The sequence below is a fragment of the Orbicella franksi genome, chromosome 3, assembly GCF_964199315.1.
Source record: "Orbicella franksi chromosome 3, jaOrbFran1.1, whole genome shotgun sequence".
NCBI lineage: Eukaryota > Metazoa > Cnidaria > Anthozoa > Scleractinia > Merulinidae > Orbicella > Orbicella franksi.
The window spans coordinates 3,936,187-3,954,933 of NC_138147.1; the positions used below are offsets into that span (position 1 = coordinate 3,936,187).

Sequence of the window (18,747 nt, forward strand, 5' to 3'; positions counted from 1 at the left end):
TTTCATTAGTCATGCAAAATGTTTTGCCGTCCCTCAATTTGCCAGAGAAACAATCAGTCACATTAGTCAGGGTACACAATGTATTAGTTTACGAATAATTTTTGCACAATTTACTCAAACGTCACTTTTTGTTTCAAAACACTATGTTTAGATCACAAGACGAGATGTAAAAACTTGCTTTTAATAAGAAGCAAGTATAACTATAATCAGATATTTATTTTTTGGTTAAATAACAAAAAAGTAAAGAACTCCACCTTTCCATTGTCTAATTCAGTTCTTTTTTTTTGTCCTGTTTCTCAAGAATTTTTGGCGCCATATGATAAATATTGAACTTTGGCAAGAAAAGTCGATCCAATTATTACACTAGCTGTGTTTGTATCCAGCCTGAATATATCTGATTGACGTTTTATTTAAAGTTCCACAATTGATCGTGGAACGTTTCGACAGTTGACCTAACAACCGACTAGAATAAACACCACCCGAACGCTAAAACTCTGCTCTGTAGAGTCTGAAAACCTTTCACAACACGGCACATCAAAAAATGCTCTCCATTTGGGTTGTCTCACTGCTGATAACAATCTTCCAGGTTTCCTCAAGTAAGTTCACTTGATCGCTGCTATTTTTAAGTTATGGGTGTCGCTAAAGAACATTATTTTACTGCTTCGTTCTGTGGAAGTGCAGGTCACTCTCGCGGCGCCCAAGATGTTGTCCTGAGCAAGAACGAGGCTTTATCTTTTCACAAACGCTTTATCGGTGACAATAACATAGACGAGGAGTGTTACGGAGAGGAATCGTGCGATTTTGAGGAAGTGGTGGAAAAATTTGATCATTCGGAACAAACGGTTGGTACACATTACTATATGAATAAGAACGGCGCGCTAGAGTGGTTATTTCTCAAATTGCATACCCGTTTAGCACTGATCTATTATTAACAGTACCACAAGTTCAATGGTATAATTCCCTTAATTTTCAAAATATGTTATTTGCAGGATTAGTTTTTCAATAATAGAACTGTATTTTTACGTTCTGCTTGCGACGCTTAATTAATATAATGAACACATGCATTTTGAATACAATTATTAAGTAATAACATTGTTATTGCCTCAGGTTGTGTTTATTTCATCAAAGTAACTTGAATGTAGAACAGCTGACATAATGAAACAAATTAATGCATGGCGGAACTGTGTGAGGCGTAACCAGGTTTAAAAGGAAAGTGTCAACTCTAACACAGAATAAAACTTAGCATAATGGCAGGAATATTTTATCTGTTACGCATTTGTATTTTGTACACAGTACGAATATTGGAACACGTACCGCTGTAATACCTCAAAACATCACTGCAAAGGTATGGGATCTTTTTACCCCAAACCACACTTTAACTTTCTCTATATTTTATTAAGTGCGTTTAACTGGGATTTCACGAAAATAAGACAGGCAAAAAACCAGGACCTGACATATACACTATGTTTTGGTGTTCGGCAATAAAATTAGACAGGTTGAAAACTGACTCGTCCCAAACCGTCTCTGAGTCTCCGACGGGAGCGCGAGTCGACTGGGGGAAAGTGATAAAGCAGGGGTTGATGGGAAGGGAGAAGTGGAAGGAGAAAGTTGTCGTCCTTCGAATTCGCTTTTCATCCTTGCCATAACCTTTCCATTTCCATAACAAGGGGTCGTGAGTTTGCACTGATAGAAATGTTTCACTTTGCCAAGAGTTATATAAAAATAACAGCTTTATGTAAGGCTAGATGCATCAGTACGACATGCGGAGATATGTGAATAACGTGCTAATAACGGGAAAAATTGTGAATTTCCGTGAACATTGGTCAGACTCCTCAAAATCGTCAATGATTCTGCTTTAGGAGAATGTAAGCTACCGTAACATAGCGTACAATGCGCGTTGCACGCATCTGGAAAGTGATAAAGGACAATACGCATCAAGAATATGCTAGAAAATTTGTAATTTTCTTAATTTTTTTCTTAAATTTAAACTAAAAGGGTTTTGGCATTTTATTTCTTTTCATTTGGACAGGGTATATTCAGACTTTTCGGAAAAACCTGCCAAATGCGTCCAAACCCATAAAAAGGCTAAAACTAGCGGTTTAATTTAGGTGATTAATCGTTACCTGCTAATTAATAGCAGCTAACCATGGAAGGCCCAAACAATTGACAGAGTTTCTCTCTTGTTCTACTCGATCAGTTTTCAGTCACAGTCGTTGCATATATTTCACATATTACATTTTATCCTATTGTGATTGATTAATTCTCGATTCTTTCTCATTGAGAACATCCCATCTTATCCCACCTCATACCACAGTTTCAGCCCCTTCTGTCGTGTTTTGTGTGTGTTCTACGAAACCCCACCAATTATTCTGTACGTAGATAGGTGATTAAAAGTACATTTTTCTACTTCGAGATGCGCACATATCTTCTCACTCCAGGCAAATAACCCTGACACGGGCTGGCATAATTATAATCTTGTTCTTTATTCTCTTTAATCTAGACCTCGCGTGCCGCGGTTATCCAATCGGTATGGAGAACGGAAAGATCCTGGATGGCAACATTGTTGCGTCGTCATGGCAAGAACCTTTCCACGCCTTCCGACCTGAGGCGGGTCGCCTTAACAATGATGACGGCGTTTGGTGTCCCAACACTCTAGGGGAAGCGGATAAGGAGTATTTTCTTCAAGTGGAGTTTCCGGCTAGATACAACGTCTGTGCCGTCGCAACTCAGGGCTCCCCTCTCCACAAGACCGACTGGGTGAAGAAATATCGGATTCAGTACTCCTTGGACGGCGAGAACTTCACGCTGTATACTGAAAATGGACCTGTGAAGGTATGGTGTAGCTTCATGAAGGTTGGATTCAGAATATGGATGTGGGGGGTTGAAGCAGCAGGTCGCGCTGAGAAAATTGCTCCTAGATAGGTTGCAAGGCAGACAAACACAACAGGCACATAGAACCAAAACAGTGAAGAGGACATTAGTGACGATTTATGGAACCGACTGGTGGCCTTCAAATAGTTACTGTAGTTACGGTACTGCGGTGATTTAATGGGCCAAGAAAACCAGGAGGACTTCATATGCACGCTCGGGCGTGTCTCATAATAAAATTATACCTATATTACATATAACAAATGAAATCCTTGCTATTGTCCGTCTAGAAAGCAGAGTGTTTTCCCAGTAGCTTGTGTTAGGACTTATCAACATCTTGAACATAGTTCTATCAAGCTTAACATATAACAGCCAATCCTTTTAAACTGTATGGCAAGTCCTTTGCGAGTGAAAAGTCTTATATGTTTCACCACCAACACTTTTATAATGATACACCTCGTGCAATAATGTACATGGTTGTTTTTCTTGCAGGAATTCACAGCTAACACTAACGCAAATGACATGGTGAAGAATGATTTAAACCGACCAATCACAGCACATTTCATTCGGTTCCTTCCGGTGGAATGGAACTACAAACCCTGTATGAGAGTTGAGGTGTACGGAACTGCTATCGGTAAGAACAAAACTCACTTTACTACCTCTTTTAGACAACATGTTTGCTTAGGTGTTTGTTGGGTGCTTGAAACCTTCCTGTACTTCACACTTCCTCGGTATTCGTATTTTCTCCCTCTGATGATGACGCAACGATGACCAAGCAAAAGAATTTCCTTGTCCTGTCTTTTTTGATGTGATATTACTAAGGAGAGTACGTATACACTGTATTTCGTGTTTTGCAGCTTGTCCGTGGAAAGCCAAGAATGACAAATGCTGCGTATTTCCTTTCACGTTCAAAGGAAAGAAACATTACAAATGCATCATAGATTGGGTGTGGATGCCTTGGTGCGCTACAACGTCAAACTTTGACAAGGACGGCAAGTGGGAAAACTGCCTTCCAAGTACGTATTATGCTCTTTTTCATACAATCTTCAACTGCAACTTCCAAGGTGTAGTCACTGCGGTTTTACAGACTGTTTTACTTCAGAATCACTTTCCCGGGAAAATATTATCTTGGTCAGCATGAATGATACAATATAATTCATGAAAACATATGATCTCTCGCTTTAATTTTGCTTCATTTCGTTATATTTACATTCGTTTTTCTTCGATCATTGCTGAAAGATTTGAAGGCGTTGATTATTCTAAACACTAACGACACTCTTAGTAACCAAGACTAATTTTCTTGACAGAAAGCAAGCAATAGAGTGAGCCAGGGAAAAACTAAAGGAAATATCAAATGGATACTAAACTTCTGTAATTTGGTTGGTGAAGGAAAATTTGACTTAGAGATAATAAAAATACGTCAAATGAAGGCTGTGTTGACTTCACTGTTTTGGTAACCTGTCAGGAGGAACAAAAACGAACGATGATTTGGAAACCATTCATATGGAAACACGTTGCGCCTTCAGGTTCATTTTAATTTAAATTGAAATTATTTCTATTTGAAAGGTTTTCCATAAAGACTCGTTTGAAACAGAGGCACAAGGACTTGACAATGGCCTACTGATTAAAACGTGTTGCACGAGTTTTCTGGACCAGTCAAAACACAAAGAGGAGGGAACACACGTGTTCAAATGACATTAAATTTCGACAATGAAAACGCTATTGGGAGCTTGTGCGCAATACATTTGTTTCGACAAAGATTGTCCCATGAAAGCGTAAAAGCGTACAGAACAACGTGGATTGGTATTAAGGGTCGTAATAATTTGGCGTTGCTTAATTGAGGTTCACAGTGTTTCAGCAAGCAGGAAGAAACACACGTGTTGGCGCTGTTTCCTTCAAGCCGAAACACCTTGAGCTTCAATCAAGCAACCGTAAACCACCATTGCCTATAATACCACAGGGGCTTTCAATTTACGCTTTCGTACAGTACAACTTTTCTATAAACAGCTGTACACTGCCCTGGTGTAGCATGGTCTACTGTTTCATTTTGAATTGAGGTCGCTACAAATTAACTGGCTCGCATAGCTCTAAAGCACCACGTCCTGGTTCGGTTTGTATAACCTCAGCACATCTGTTAATTTAAAGCCATAGTAACATGGATTATTAAATAAAACTTCTCCTTTATTAACCTCGTAACAAACCATTCATCGAGAAGCTCAAAATTAACGATTACCGCTATTTAAACCCAGAAAATTGCTGTTTTTTGAAGCAACAAAACTAGAAGGCGTCAGTCGTTTTTCCGACCATTCCCTTTAGCCAAGTGAAAATTCGCTAATTTATAAGAGTGAAACCTCATAATTAAAGTGCCACTATGATGAAATTCTCGATACCCAATTTTTCACATTTTCGTACACAATAGGTCTTTCCTAAATATCTTGGCAAATTTCAATCTATTGCGAACATTAGAACTCATCTTTTTTGGACCTTTATTTCTGAGAATTTACGGCCGCCATTAATTTTCCTTGTTCCAAGTTTTGGTTGAGAATTGGAGAAAATGACGTCATTTTCTCAAAAATACCGCACGGGTTACCGTTATAATAACAATTAGCCGCAATTCGCATAAAGAATAACAAAAACTTTGGCTCATATATTCGTGCAATTTTCCACATGAATTGTTATTATAATTTCAACCCGTGAGGTATTTTTGAGAAAATGACATCATTTTCTCCAATTCTCAACCAAGACTTGGAACAAGGAAAATTAATGGCGGCCGTAAATTCTCGGAAATAAAGGTCCAAAAACGGCGAGTTCTAATGTTCGTAATAAACTGAAATGTGCCAAGATATCTAGCAGAGACCTATTGTGTACGAAAATGTAAAAACATGGATATCGAGAATTTCATCATAGTGGCACTTTAACGTTTTATCTCTAAGTATTTCTGGCCACCCTAGATGGCAATTTCAATAATTACAATTCTAACTTCACATCTTAAAATTTATCTGTCTAATTTTTGTAAAAAAAATTTAAGCTCCCCTGTAAAAACGACTTTGCTACAATGAAAAGTTCACCGTCATTTGTTCTTACGTTACGTCACTAGGTCAGAATCTTAATTCTCCCTTAATTCTTGAAAACTAACCTGATTGAATTTATTATGAAAAAGTTCACAAAACTTTGGATTTAAATACTTGCGGTGAGTTAACAACTCTGGCTGTGAAATTCTACTTTCAAAAAAACCTTTCCACGATTGTGACCAATAACTTGTTGGTCTCACAAGTCCAGACTTTAAGTCTACCTTTTGTTATTTCGGGCAGTTAACTAGATCCCAACGAGAACAACATTCATGAATTCGTATGGGTAATCAAATGGCGACGAGTGAAATTAGGAAATAATTTCACGCGCGCCGTGTCAAAATATCATAGGTGACAAGTTACGCTTACCATCGTTGGTTTTTGACCTGCTTATTGTATCGAGAAATTTCGCGCCAAACGTTGCTATGGCAATTTTGTAATTTCACGAGTGAAAATATAAATTAACGTAGAAATTTGGCGCCAAAGTTGAGCATTAATCTGTCACCCATTATATTACACCTCTGACCACACAGCCATCTCTACACATCACGTACACTCGCGTACGTCGCATTGTCTAGCAAAACTCATCTGCACACAATTAATGTTATCTGAAAGCACGAGATGCAAATCTGACTACAAACTGGATGGTCAGTGGCATACACTGTACCCAGTTTCTCTCGGTTAACATTGGAAGCGACTGTTGTCACTATCGTTTCATTCTTAACTAAGGTATCCCGAGATGCAGCTGTGCTTGCAATGCATTGTATATCCAGTCTCTCTCGGCTAAAATGGCAAGAGATCGTCATCATCGTTTTCCACTTCCTCGTCGCTGCCTTCTGCTTCCTTTATGAGTGAATCTGCTTCATCGTCATCGGAAACGTTCAGCTGTCAAAAGCAACATGTATTCTTGAGATTAACAGCCTTTCCTGAGTTAAAAAAAACCTACTAATACTCTCTATCAGGAACACTGTCTATAAATACCTCTTACTAACCGAGATGGAGGTCCGTACTGTGAGTTACGGACCAAGTTTTTTCCCTACGGATTCGGGAACGATTGCTATTCACGTGGAACGGCTTCAAATTTCTGAAGCAAGTCGAAAGCAAAACGAGTTAATTTGAAATCGTTGTTAAGTCATTAGCACGTTTTAATACACGATTTAAAGTAAAAGAAAGTTTTAATCTTTTACTTGATTAATCACGAAACATTTTGGCAACAAAAACAACTTGAAGTTTTAGCGGGCCGTACAGTAGAATACGGCCCGTTAAAATTGACCAATCAAAGCGCACGTAGTAACTGAGAGATATAATAAGGTCTAAAATGGAATAGTTAAAGCGGCCGTGCGCATTTTTTTTTTGTTATGTGCACGCGGAAATTTTTTAAAAAACTTGAGAGAAGAGGACAGAGATGGATGAGGTGCAGCCGAGCGCTTCTGTACGCTCTAGAAAGTGCTTTTAAGCCTTAAAAGACAAAGACCATAAAACACACTGAGACTGGCTGCGGGTGAATATTGGCTAAGCGTGGTAATACCTTTTGATATCTGTACACTGGAAACTTGATCTCCTTCCGAAGAACATGTCTCTTGAAATTCATCCGCACACAGGAAATAATAGAATGTCTAAAATAATAAACACACAACGAAAATTCAGTACCATAGTGGAGTGATTTCTATCGAAAGTACCGCGGTTATCAGCAAGTTTGGCATACCAGCGAGGCGAAAACGTCAGTTCTAATAAGTATTGTGCCTTTCGGCTCGTTTCGTGCCCTTTAAAACAAAAAGCGGCTTCAAAGGACATTCCCCTGGGATTACTTCACATTTCCCTGAGATTGATGTTTTTTAATTTTTTTTTTTACCATTAGGTTAAAAGTCACTTACCTTCTGGATGGTTTATAAAAAACAACGGCAAAGACTACTATCAAAAAAACCGCAAACAGCACGCCAAAGGCGATGCCCAAGTTTTTCTTTGTAGCAGACTTGGCTGTTTTGTGGCCAGCCTCAGGAATATCTGTCACTTCGTGACTCCTGAAAAAACAACAAAAACATCGACAAACAAAATCACAAAAGGCAATTAGAGTATTACAAAGTTTGAAAGAGTTCATATATACAAACGAGTTATGCCTCAAGGCGAGTGTGTATATCAAGAAAATATAAGTGGCAAGTAGGATATTCCATGGCATACCAGAGAAATTATTGCGTAACTATTTTATACCACGCCATAGAAAATACAGTGGACAACACTGTCAATGCGAGATACGCGCAGCGCATGATGGGAAGGTTGGGAAGGGAAGGTTGGGAAGGTCGATTAAACTACGGCCTTCCTTTATTCTGATTGGTTGTATTTTTTATGGCATGGTGTAAAATACAATACACCCGGCAGAACGAGCAATACTTACAGGTCGTTTGAACAGACAATGGATGTTGGCCATATAAAGAAGCGGTGCGCGTTGCTGGACACGTAATCAAACTTAGGACTTCCCTGAAAAAAAAGGCAAGAAATGTTGTTTCTATGCTCTTTGCCTAGCTTTTAAAATAAAATCTGGCGAAATATATTTCCTTAACTTAACCAGCTTAACTCGCATGTTCACAATCACGTAAATTTGCAACTTTCTTTGCAGACTCTAAATCTAACGAATCAGTAGTCACGAATTGGCAACCTATCTAGTTTCACCTCGCTCTGTTCACTCTTGGTAGCCATTTTGTACTCTGAACAGTTTTTGATTGACAAGGTCACGTGATAAGTACAGAGAGCTGTTAGCAAGAGCAACCTGGCCAATACGTTGAGGGAAACTGCGATGGACTTCAGGTGGGATTAACATAAAAACACACCATTTTATCAAACTTTTCTTGTGGTAAGATCTAATTGAAAACCATGGCAAAGTATACATTTTTAGAAAGCTTTTTTGGACCCTAGAACTGTATTGTAACCTGACACCGGCTGATTAAATCGGCCATCCGCTGGGGAATGCCAGGGTTTACTTAAGAAAAGATAACTCCTACAAGAACTGATCAAAATATATAATTTTTACATTTTTCAATAGTAAAAAAACAAGCTTACTGTTTTAAGCCGAGAGATTTTTGGAAAGTTTAAAACACATGAAATGGTGACCAGTTAAATCTGATACAGAAAATCCAGCATACGTTTCAATGCACAACTTCCTCAAAATGTACTGGATGGAAAAGTTCTCTGCTTAAAACACAAAGCTTACTCAGAACAACAAATCCTGAAAATTTCAGCTCAATTGAACAAATCCTTCTCAAAATATCTTTTCTCAAAGGCAAAAATAACTCGTTTTGAGAAAACGAGCTTTGAACTCACAGTAACAGAAATTCTCAAAATAAAACTTCAATACCGTAAGATTCAAATTCCGATGAAAACAAAACTTCAAACTTCTTTTTACAGCATTTTAGGTTAACCCCCGCCTTAATAATGATCCATCTTTCACATAGGTTGGTAAGAGCTCCATCAACAGGAACAAAAACTCACCACTCCCTCCCCTAGTGAGCATTGGAAGTTAATCACCACAGTTGTCTTTTCCTTTGTTGCCAGCTCGAGAGAGAACATTGAGCCTACCAAGAGGAAAAACAAAACCAAAGGGTAACTAGAGCCAGGTAAAACGAACGTCTGTAATAAGGAAGATTTTATTGGGAGTTACCGCAGAGAAAAGAAAAAGAAAAAGAAAACAAAACAAAAACGATAAAGCACACGGTAACAGTTCTGCCGAGTTATTCAATCACGTTTTAATTACCTTGGGTAACTCTACTTTTAAAGGAATTACTTTCCTCTCAGGGATCTCTTAGTTACTATAAAATCGTTAATTAACTAATGTATATTTAACCTGGCTTTAGTAATAGTAAGGTAAAGAGAACGCGAGGAAGTGACCAGCCGGAGCATAAAGAAAGTACAGTCCGCGGAGAAAGACACGAACAGTGTGCAAATTTGTGCCTCAGTTTCAAACCGAGTCCTCGTGCAAAACCTTTCATATGAAAATGAGTTTGATTTGCAAGAAAATTAACCTCTAAGCGGAACACAGATGAATGGTTTTGCACGCGGACTCGTTTTGACACAGAGGCAAAAGCCAACTACAAAATGGCCAACTGCCTCCATGAGTTGCACTCGCAGGGAATCATGGTAATTGTATTCATCATCTTGGACTGGATATTTGTTTTAATGAATACAACCACCATGATTCCCTGCATGCGTGTCCGAATAGAGAGAATTGGCCATTAGATTCTCGAATTTGCAATAGACCACGTCGAGGTGTCTGCTTACTCACTATATAAAAATTTACTGTACTTTTCTACTGCCGAGCCAGGTGTTAAGGTGGAACATACCTTCGTAATAAAAGTTCTTGGATCGCACGTGCCATGGTGTGTTATCCATGCAGAGCTGAGCTTTCTTGTTGCAGCCCACGGGCGCATTGTCATCATCCACGTTACCGCAAACATTTATAAAGTAAGACACTTCGTTATTATGCTCATCCTTTCCCGGTACTTTCCATGTACTAACAAATGAACAACAACAGTTCATAAATTAACTAAGACATGAAATATAGAGGCTTTCAACATTGAGCACAATCAAAACCACACTTGTCAGTCTGGTCAGAAACAAAAAGCTAAAAAAATGAAAAATCCAGAGATCCAATCAAAACTTGAATCAAATGCAAGTTGCTTCGCCTTGTGTTTTTATTCTTTTTCACTTGTTTGGGAATAGTCGAACAGTCGAAGCAGCCACCCCCTGTTAAGCGGCCAGTTATCAAAGTCCCGAAATCATTGTCAGTAATGTACTGTAAATAGAACGCCTAATAACCAGTCACCTCTGCCACGCGGCTGCGACCACCCTTTGGTCGTCCCGATGAGAATTTTCGACTGTCATTAAGCGGCACCCAAAATTTGCACACACGAAGTTTAGCTATGTTTCAGAAAAGGCGATCCGAGAGAGAAAGTGACCACTGATAACAACATTCAAACACACGTTTATAATTGTCTTCACGTGATTCTTTGTTGTTTTTAAACCAATCTAACCTCTTGGAATCGTGAGCAAGTCTTTTGAAATCAATGCTTCTGCCCGTAACAGGATGTTTAAGAATGCAATTGTTTTCTTCAACCTTCTTCCTGAAAACAAATAACGAAAATAAAATCAAATTTTCTGGCAGTAGTACCAGGTGCTAAGATAAGGAACAATATGAGAAAGGGTAACAACTGTGTGCAGTCGACCCTGTATTGCTTCATTGTGATTGGCTGAGTGCAGGCAAGTTTATAGTTAATTTGCACTGCAGTGTAAATTGAAAACTGTAAAATAGAATGTAAAATTCCTCGTTCAGTTCGATAACCAGAATTTAAATTTTCTTTGCTTGCGCCTTCATTATGCAGCCAAATCACCTCTTCCGAACCTGTAATTTCATCCGTTCTCTGTTTCACGCACCGGGCTAGGTTCATTGCTTTGCTTTCTATTGTTTTCTCAGCCAATCTTGTGAATCCTCTCTTAGAGGCGCCTGGTGCTTCATATTACGCTAACAGTCACAGATGCGCAGCGTTTAGCGCGCGTTTTAATCAACTGGGTGTTTTCTAAAAGCAGATACCAGTATTGTTGAGAGTCCTTACCTTTCAAGTTGGCAGGCTACTGAACTTCTCCATTTGATAATAAACGAACATGATGACCAGTCTTCCCTTTGGTGAAATACACAGATTGATTAACAAAGGAACGGCCTGCGTCAGCCGCTGTGAAAACCTTTGGCCTTATGAAACACTTTCGTAAAATATTCATAAAAAAGTTTTTCTTTACCAAAGACTGGCCAGAAGAGGGAAAATATTGCAAAGCTTTGTTGAAACATTTTAAACAGGATTTCTGCTTCTCGGACATTTGTTACCAGTCCTTTATCTGTTTCCGAGACATTTTGTCGCGTGACTTAGGTCATCAAGGACTACGTGAAAGTTGAGATTTTTCGTCTCTCGAGAAAAGTGCCTTGTGACGTCCCCTAAAGCTCGTAGTACTTTGATTCTGCTTAACTGAATTAGGCAACTTTATTTAAGGGCCCAGTAACTGATCTTTTTGAGCCATTGGTAAGGAAAACTTGTGGAGCGGCGTGACCGAGTGGTTTAGGGCGCTGGATTTGACATCTGGAGGTCCCCGGTTCAATCCCTCCACCCTACTACTACCTGGATTTGTTCTCGGTAGCCCCGAGTTCAACTTCTCGACCGCGTTGTGTAATATAGCCAACTGGTCAGTCTCGCACCAGTTGGGATTCTTTATAATTTGTGTTTTATTTGCAATATTTGTTTATTTATTTACAGTGTCCCCAGTTAGCACAACAATGCTAAATACATTCGACACTCAAATAAAGTTATAACGATGATGATGATGTTATATAACCTAGTCATATATCTATTTCGTTAGTTCAGAGTTATTTCATGTGTTCTAACTTTTGAAACACAAAGAAAAAATATCCAAAATGTAACTGGATTTGCAAGCTAATGAATTCACTTGCTTAAATTTCCCGCGCGAAAGGTACATTGCCGGAATTTAAGGTAGCTCACTCCAAATGTCAATGATATTCCGCCGGAAAAGTATCATTGCATGTACAGTGCAAGGTAATGCACAATTTTAGCCAAGTGCACAGGTGAAAATGTTAGTCGCTGATTATAACAGACCAGAACTACGCCTTTAAAACTCACTTCGTTGATTTCGTAGATACAGCACTTTATCACTCGCCTAACGTACCTTTCAAATTGTGGTTGTCCGACATGATTTCCACATTCAAAAAAAAACACCACTTTCGAATTTGAACTTTTGGAACATCCTTCGACTGGGGGGAGTCCAGAATATGTCAACTGAAAATGGCCACCTGCAAACACAATACGTTCCCTATTAGCAACGGAACGCGCGGTGACCAAATGACTAGTGCCCAGGAGGTAGCAATCTGACCTGCCTCGTGTTCTTTGGCAAGGCGGTTTTCTGTCAGAGTGCACCTAGGGTCTCTGGGAGGGAGCTTGAAATGGCCGCTGGGTAATTAAATTCTGGGGGGAGGGGATAACTCTGCGATTGACTAGCATCCCATCCAGGGGAGAGTACAAATAACCCCACTCGCCTTATGCTAACCGAGACCGGAGATAAAAGTCAGCCTCATGGGCCGCTTGCCTGGAATATAATCTTAAAAACTTTTAACTTTTACCTGAATCTTGTCTATGGACAAAACTCGAGAGAATATACAAAGAGGTGAACTTTAAACCTTAAAATGTCTAAACACTTGACTACATAACAGCAGCGGGGAGGGGGCAGCCCCGTTTTCGTCTGGGAAAGATAGAAATCTGCCATTCTAAACCGAACATGCTAGATCGCATATGTTCCTAGAATGTAGGAAGTAAAGACTTCGAGTTTTGATATGTTTAGGAGGGTTTGCCTCCACTTCCTCGAGTGCTATAACTTGAGGTGGAGCTCACAGCGTCACTATCAAAGCGGTCCATTTTTGAATATGTCAGATGCGCCCCTTGGTAACAAGCCCCTGGCACCCAAGCTGCTCACCTTTCATGCTCATTCTCTGTGTGTTTGTCAGCCCGATAATGTTTACTTTGTCACTACCTCCTCTCTTCATACATACTGACGCAGTTGCTGGACAACCTGCAAAAGGAACAAGGGACGTTTTTTTTTTACAAAATTAGGTTCGCAATGCGTTCTTATAGGCTTATGCGTAGTTTTGTTTTATTCGGTTAGAGTTTCTTTTTAAATTTTAGTATCTGGGAGTTGAATTGCTACAAGTGACAGGGCAATCACTCCAAAGGTAAAAATGTTGGCCTAAGGCTTTCTCGAGGTTTTGAGGCAAGTTTCGAAGATGTTACTTTCGCGAAAATATCTCTTTGCTCAGACGGTAAAGACAGCGACCTCTTTCAGAGTCCCTTGGTCACTGACGTCGCGGTCACTTAACAACGTCCGTGCTCAAGTTCCCTGCTGTTCAACTGTATCGTTATAATACTTACTCCTTTTATACAGCAAGTATTAAACAATTTTACGGTAGTTTATTTTCCATACTTTGCAAGGTACAATAAATAAATATGCAAGACTGAAAATATGCAGAAAATACACAGATTAAAAGTAAAACTAATGTATACAACCAAAACTGAAAGATACCTGGTGGGCCATCACTGATGCCTCTACAGATGTTAATCCAGAAGCTATGCAAGGAACGCAAAAAGAGGATATTATACGGAAGTTTGTTTTCGAGTGGTTAACACAATATTTTGCGAACGAGCGCACCGAGTAAATTATCGTTTTTAACACGAGAAAATAAAATTCACATCTTCAAGCCACCGTGTAATTTTGTTTTAATTACGAATCTATCAAATGACATTAGAATAAAAGTACGCACCAATGAAATAGTAAACAGAATTAGATCGCTAAATTTCGGGGATTAGTAAATTTGTAACATTAGTTTTAATATTATTTTGACTGCGGCGGTAATATTGTAATAATAGTTTTGAATAGTTTTAATCAGTATACCTCATGAATTGTGACATTGGCGTTGTTTGGTTGTTAGGTTTTCACTAGTTATTAGGAGGAATACCTGTAAACTAGCTCTCAAACTAAGCGTATATCCACGTTAAATAAAGCATGCATGCATTCATTTGTTCGTTCGTTCGTTCATTCATCATCCAGTAAATCGTTGGTGTTTAAAATAATAAAAGAATCATAAAACAATCTTGATGGCTAGACTATCTGCGACAGTGAAGTGAGTAAGAAGCAAAAAGAACAACAACAACAACAACAAAGGAGGCCAAAAAGGAACGCAAGAAGACTGGGGACGAGACACGCGTTCTTAATTCTATTGACACGTTTGTTTACTGGCTTCCTGATGTACAGCCGATTAAAAACCAAGTTATTAAGACAGGTTCTGAGGTCGAAGTCTCCACGTAATGACAAACTGTGCATGCGGCTGTTCGAACTTTGACTGTTTGAGAGCTTGCAATACCAACAAAAAGATGTTTAAATCAATCAAATCATTACTCTAAGATTTGAATGAATAAACTTAGAATCAAACTACATAGAATGGGAAAAACAGTCTAAAACATACGAATAAAAGGGCAGCAATTTTTCATTTAAACCAGGAAAAATAAAAAGCAGACAAAGATGGGAACACAATTAATAGAATTAAATAAACAGAGAAGGAAAGAAACTGGAGGCAACAGGAAACACAAGGTATGAGGTAGAACCGCCAGCGGCCAGCCAACGAGAGGACGTGAGAGGAAAGGACTAAATACCTGTCTTTATTATGTTCATAATACCAGCTTCGCGTTCGACTTGTCAGCAACTGCAGGTTGTAATTACTGTTACCATCAGTGTAGCTGCATTCCTCTTCCAGAGGAGGGCAAACGAGACTTGTTCTCCATGCAAAATCTGCACCGTCTTTCTGTTGAAAGAAAAAAAAAAGAATGCTGCCTTAATAAAGCGGTTTAAATTACTGAGTGTCAGAAGTTCTTAGTAGTAGCCTTGGTTTTGCTTTACTGTGGTTAAAAACGCACGCCATCTAGTCACAATCTAGCACGAGATCAAATTAACAAATAGATTCCATGTTGCCGTGTGTCTCTACAGCAGTTGTCATCGTCACGCAAAATGACATAATTTGGGACAAAGTAGTTAAGCAAACCTAAACGCGTGAAAGCGCAATACATATATACATACATTACTTCATTTATCCTCGGATCTCAGAGTAGCTTATGCAGCTAATATCTCCGAGCATTTAACCATCAGATGAGAGATAGACCACCACACCGGAAACCACGTCTCCTGCTCTTTTCGATCAGTGTGTGGGTTCTTTTACGTCACACAGAAAAAAGCTCCTTTGCGCAAAAGCAAAAGAAGAGGAAAAAAAAAAAGAAACAAGATCACACAAGCACAGTAAGAGAAGTAAAATATACTTATACTAAGAAAGGAAAAGGCGATACTTGCTTAAAAGTCAGATACGAAAATTACTCACACTAAACGTATTCAGTTCTGGTTTTCCTTTGCCTCTTTGAGTTCTGTCACACACAAATATTATTCTTGATATTACAGTAGCATCTGAAAAAATGAAAATAACAGTCTCGTTTCAGCAATCGTTACAAACGTCACGTAACATTGCAAGTTTTCGTTTTTTTTTTAGGGGATCTGACGTGTCCGCAATCCGCCATGCTGGCCTAGCAATCTCTGCGCTACTCTGGAATGCACGTCCTGCATGAAAATAACGGAAATTGATGGAGTATCACAACGACGACTTTCCAAAAACATCGTTTCACGTCAACTATAATGATCAAGACTTCTACTTCATGATAGAATACGTCGCAGTGACATGCAGTAACACGAACATCACGTGCTGTTCACGGAAGGGGAGATTACAACCCTACGTCATGTCCTCACTAACTTTTTGTCAATACTACATGTACATGTTCTGAAGCGTGAAAAGTGTGAACCTGAAAACACACAAGAAGTCAAACGCGAGTCTTGGGACAAAAACATGCGTGGATGCAATGTCCCCTCATGTGAAAAGCACACGACTCTGTCGCCATTACTGACAACAATAACCTTAATTTATCTTCGGCAGTGTTTATAGCACAAAGGCTAGTGGGGCTGAGCAAAAGAACTGAAACAAATGATTCAAATTCAACAGAACATTGTTAAGAATCCCAACTGGCCGGAGGCAAACCCGTTGGCTATTTACAAGCGTGGCCGAGGATTTGAACTCAGGCCGGACTACCGTGAAACAAAGCCAGGTAGTGGTTGGAGCGGGACTCGAACCCGGGACCGCCGGATTGCCACTCCGACGCGCTGACTACTCGGCCACGCTGCCTTCGACCACTGGCGCATGCGTACCAACCTTTACTGTCGCATGCTGCACTGCAGTACTTCAGAATCAACATTTCCTCGTCCTTGAAGTAAGTCATCGCTTTATATGCGTACAGGCCCAAAGGTTTGTACGTCTTATGTGCCACCAAGCACACCCCCGCTCCTGTGCAATTACTTGCGGCCGAGCTCAAATGCAACCCGTCACAAATAGACAGCAAGAAATAATGCGGATCATTTTCACTTCCCTACAAGAAAAAGATCGTGTTTCATTTAATTACTTTTGTTGCCCCTCATGGGAACTCTACTATAGACCTTTTTAGATTGTACGGCTAATTGTTTTTTGCCCCATTTCAGACCATGCGATGATCCTCTTGAAAATTCTTGCTTTCAAATTTTCAAATAGTAGTGTGAAAATGATCGCCAGATTAGACTGCTGGTAGTGTGTTATTCTCTCGAAATCAGGCAGAAATTACAAGGTGAGACCTTTAGACGAGGAAGCGTTACTTACTTAGGACGAGACACGGGCGCAGTATGCGTCCCAATCAAACCCCGTCTCGTCCTTACCGCTCTTTTAGCGTTCGCGATAACTCTATTCACATATTCTTAATATAAACAGAGGTTCCATAAGAAGTTTCAGGCGTATACACCTGTCTGTCTTAACTAAAAATGGCTTTTCGGGCCCGAAAAGTTTCCGGGTCTTTCGAGAAACTGGTCCCTGCAGGACAGTTTCATGATAAGGCCGTAAATGAAGGATCCCAGTTCAAACCACTGATGACCATGTACTCGCCCAGGTCACCCCCTTATCTGGAATAGCTGTAAGCTTAAACAAAGGAAGTCATGACAGTGACGGTCTTTGGATATCTGATCTCAATTAGCATAGATTTTTACGATTTTAGTTCTCCGTTTCCTCCTTAGTTTTAGTTTCAATTGAAAAGATATATCAAACACTCCAGACAGTGTTTGACCACATTCGCAGTTCATCAAAACTACTCCGCTACGCGTCGTATTTTCAACTTTCTTCTCGGTGTTAGGAAATGTGGCCAAACACGGTCTTTCGTGTTTGATACAATACATCTCCCTTGGTTTGGTACATTAGGAGTCATACCACTTTGTAATATCTTAAACTGTCAGTGAATTTGGCAATCGGCTTCAAGCTGTAATATTCTCTTGTGCTATTGTCAAAGACTCTGCACTTGTCAAGCTCCGCCGTCTGCGCTTCAGAACAGGCTGCCGATGTCGCCCAGCTGATGTGGATTACATTCTTGTCTACTTGCTGCAACACAGGGTGACCCTGAAAACAAAAAAGAAAAATATTACAACCACCATTAAAACAGGTTTGCTTTCAAGGTGTACGACTGTCTGGAACGTAGACGGACACACTAATACAAATACTGCAATTTGATTGGTTGAGCTATCGTGCACTATTAGCCACTACAGTTCACTACTAAATTTTCTCCGATTCTTATTGATTTAAATTGATCACGTGACACGATAGTGTTCATCCGCGGAGAGACACCATTAACCCATAGTGCCCATAGTGCCCATCCGAGGAAAATACGTGGATGATAGTATTCGTCCGTGAAAATTATTCTGTAAAAAAGCGGGCTTACAGAAAATAAACAACTGCAATTGTATTAAGTTGGTTTTTATCTGTTTTCTTTTCCAAATTTTACATTTGGCTTTCACGGGTTTCATCTAAAACAGTTGAAAATAATTCAATATGATTTTTGAACTGGCGCGCGGAAGAAAATTTAGTGGTGAACAATGAAGACGATAGAATGTCTCGGAACTATCGGCCTGATAGTTGCCCCTTGGAAATTTGATGTTCTTAAAACTAGCATATTTGCCCTCGAAGCTTCGCTTCTTAGGCAAATATTTGTTTTAAGAACATCAAATTTACACGGGGCAACTATCAGCCGATAGTTCCTCGACAGAAACACTATTGTTTAATTAGTATATATCTACTAGCGTTTTATCATGAATGTAGTTGTCTGATTGGCTA

General features: G+C 39.5%; 2 protein-coding genes across 2 annotated transcripts in view; one reads left to right on the plus strand and one right to left on the minus strand.

Annotated features, from left to right (window-relative positions):
- The first annotated feature begins 257 nt into the window (after window positions 1-257).
- On the plus strand, window positions 258-4,632 carry LOC145480769 (discoidin domain-containing receptor 2-like). The gene is made up of 7 exons (XM_081459095.1): window positions 258-596; window positions 682-842; window positions 1,294-1,345; window positions 2,501-2,832; window positions 3,361-3,502; window positions 3,726-3,884; window positions 4,176-4,632. Exons 1-7 carry the CDS (start codon window positions 542-544, stop codon window positions 4,187-4,189), a joined length of 915 nt encoding a protein of 304 aa, XP_081315221.1. The 5' UTR covers window positions 258-541; the 3' UTR covers window positions 4,190-4,632.
- A 396-nt stretch (window positions 4,633-5,028) lies between these two features.
- LOC145480775 (cation-independent mannose-6-phosphate receptor-like) overlaps window positions 5,029-18,747 on the minus strand; it is a 42,918-nt gene continuing 29,199 nt past the window's right edge. The window contains exons 22-36 of the mRNA XM_081459100.1: window positions 17,851-18,036; window positions 16,777-16,990; window positions 15,901-15,983; window positions 15,185-15,333; window positions 14,058-14,101; window positions 13,455-13,550; window positions 12,654-12,777; window positions 11,537-11,602; window positions 10,958-11,047; window positions 10,268-10,437; window positions 9,420-9,502; window positions 8,329-8,411; window positions 7,811-7,957; window positions 7,465-7,552; window positions 5,029-6,821 (exon numbers count right to left, since the gene is read on the minus strand). Of these exons, the coding sequence (XP_081315226.1) occupies window positions 6,720-6,821; window positions 7,465-7,552; window positions 7,811-7,957; window positions 8,329-8,411; window positions 9,420-9,502; window positions 10,268-10,437; window positions 10,958-11,047; window positions 11,537-11,602; window positions 12,654-12,777; window positions 13,455-13,550; window positions 14,058-14,101; window positions 15,185-15,333; window positions 15,901-15,983; window positions 16,777-16,990; window positions 17,851-18,036 (1,725 nt within the window). The 3' untranslated portion in view covers window positions 5,029-6,719. The remainder of the gene's footprint in view (window positions 6,822-7,464; window positions 7,553-7,810; window positions 7,958-8,328; window positions 8,412-9,419; window positions 9,503-10,267; window positions 10,438-10,957; window positions 11,048-11,536; window positions 11,603-12,653; window positions 12,778-13,454; window positions 13,551-14,057; window positions 14,102-15,184; window positions 15,334-15,900; window positions 15,984-16,776; window positions 16,991-17,850; window positions 18,037-18,747) is intronic.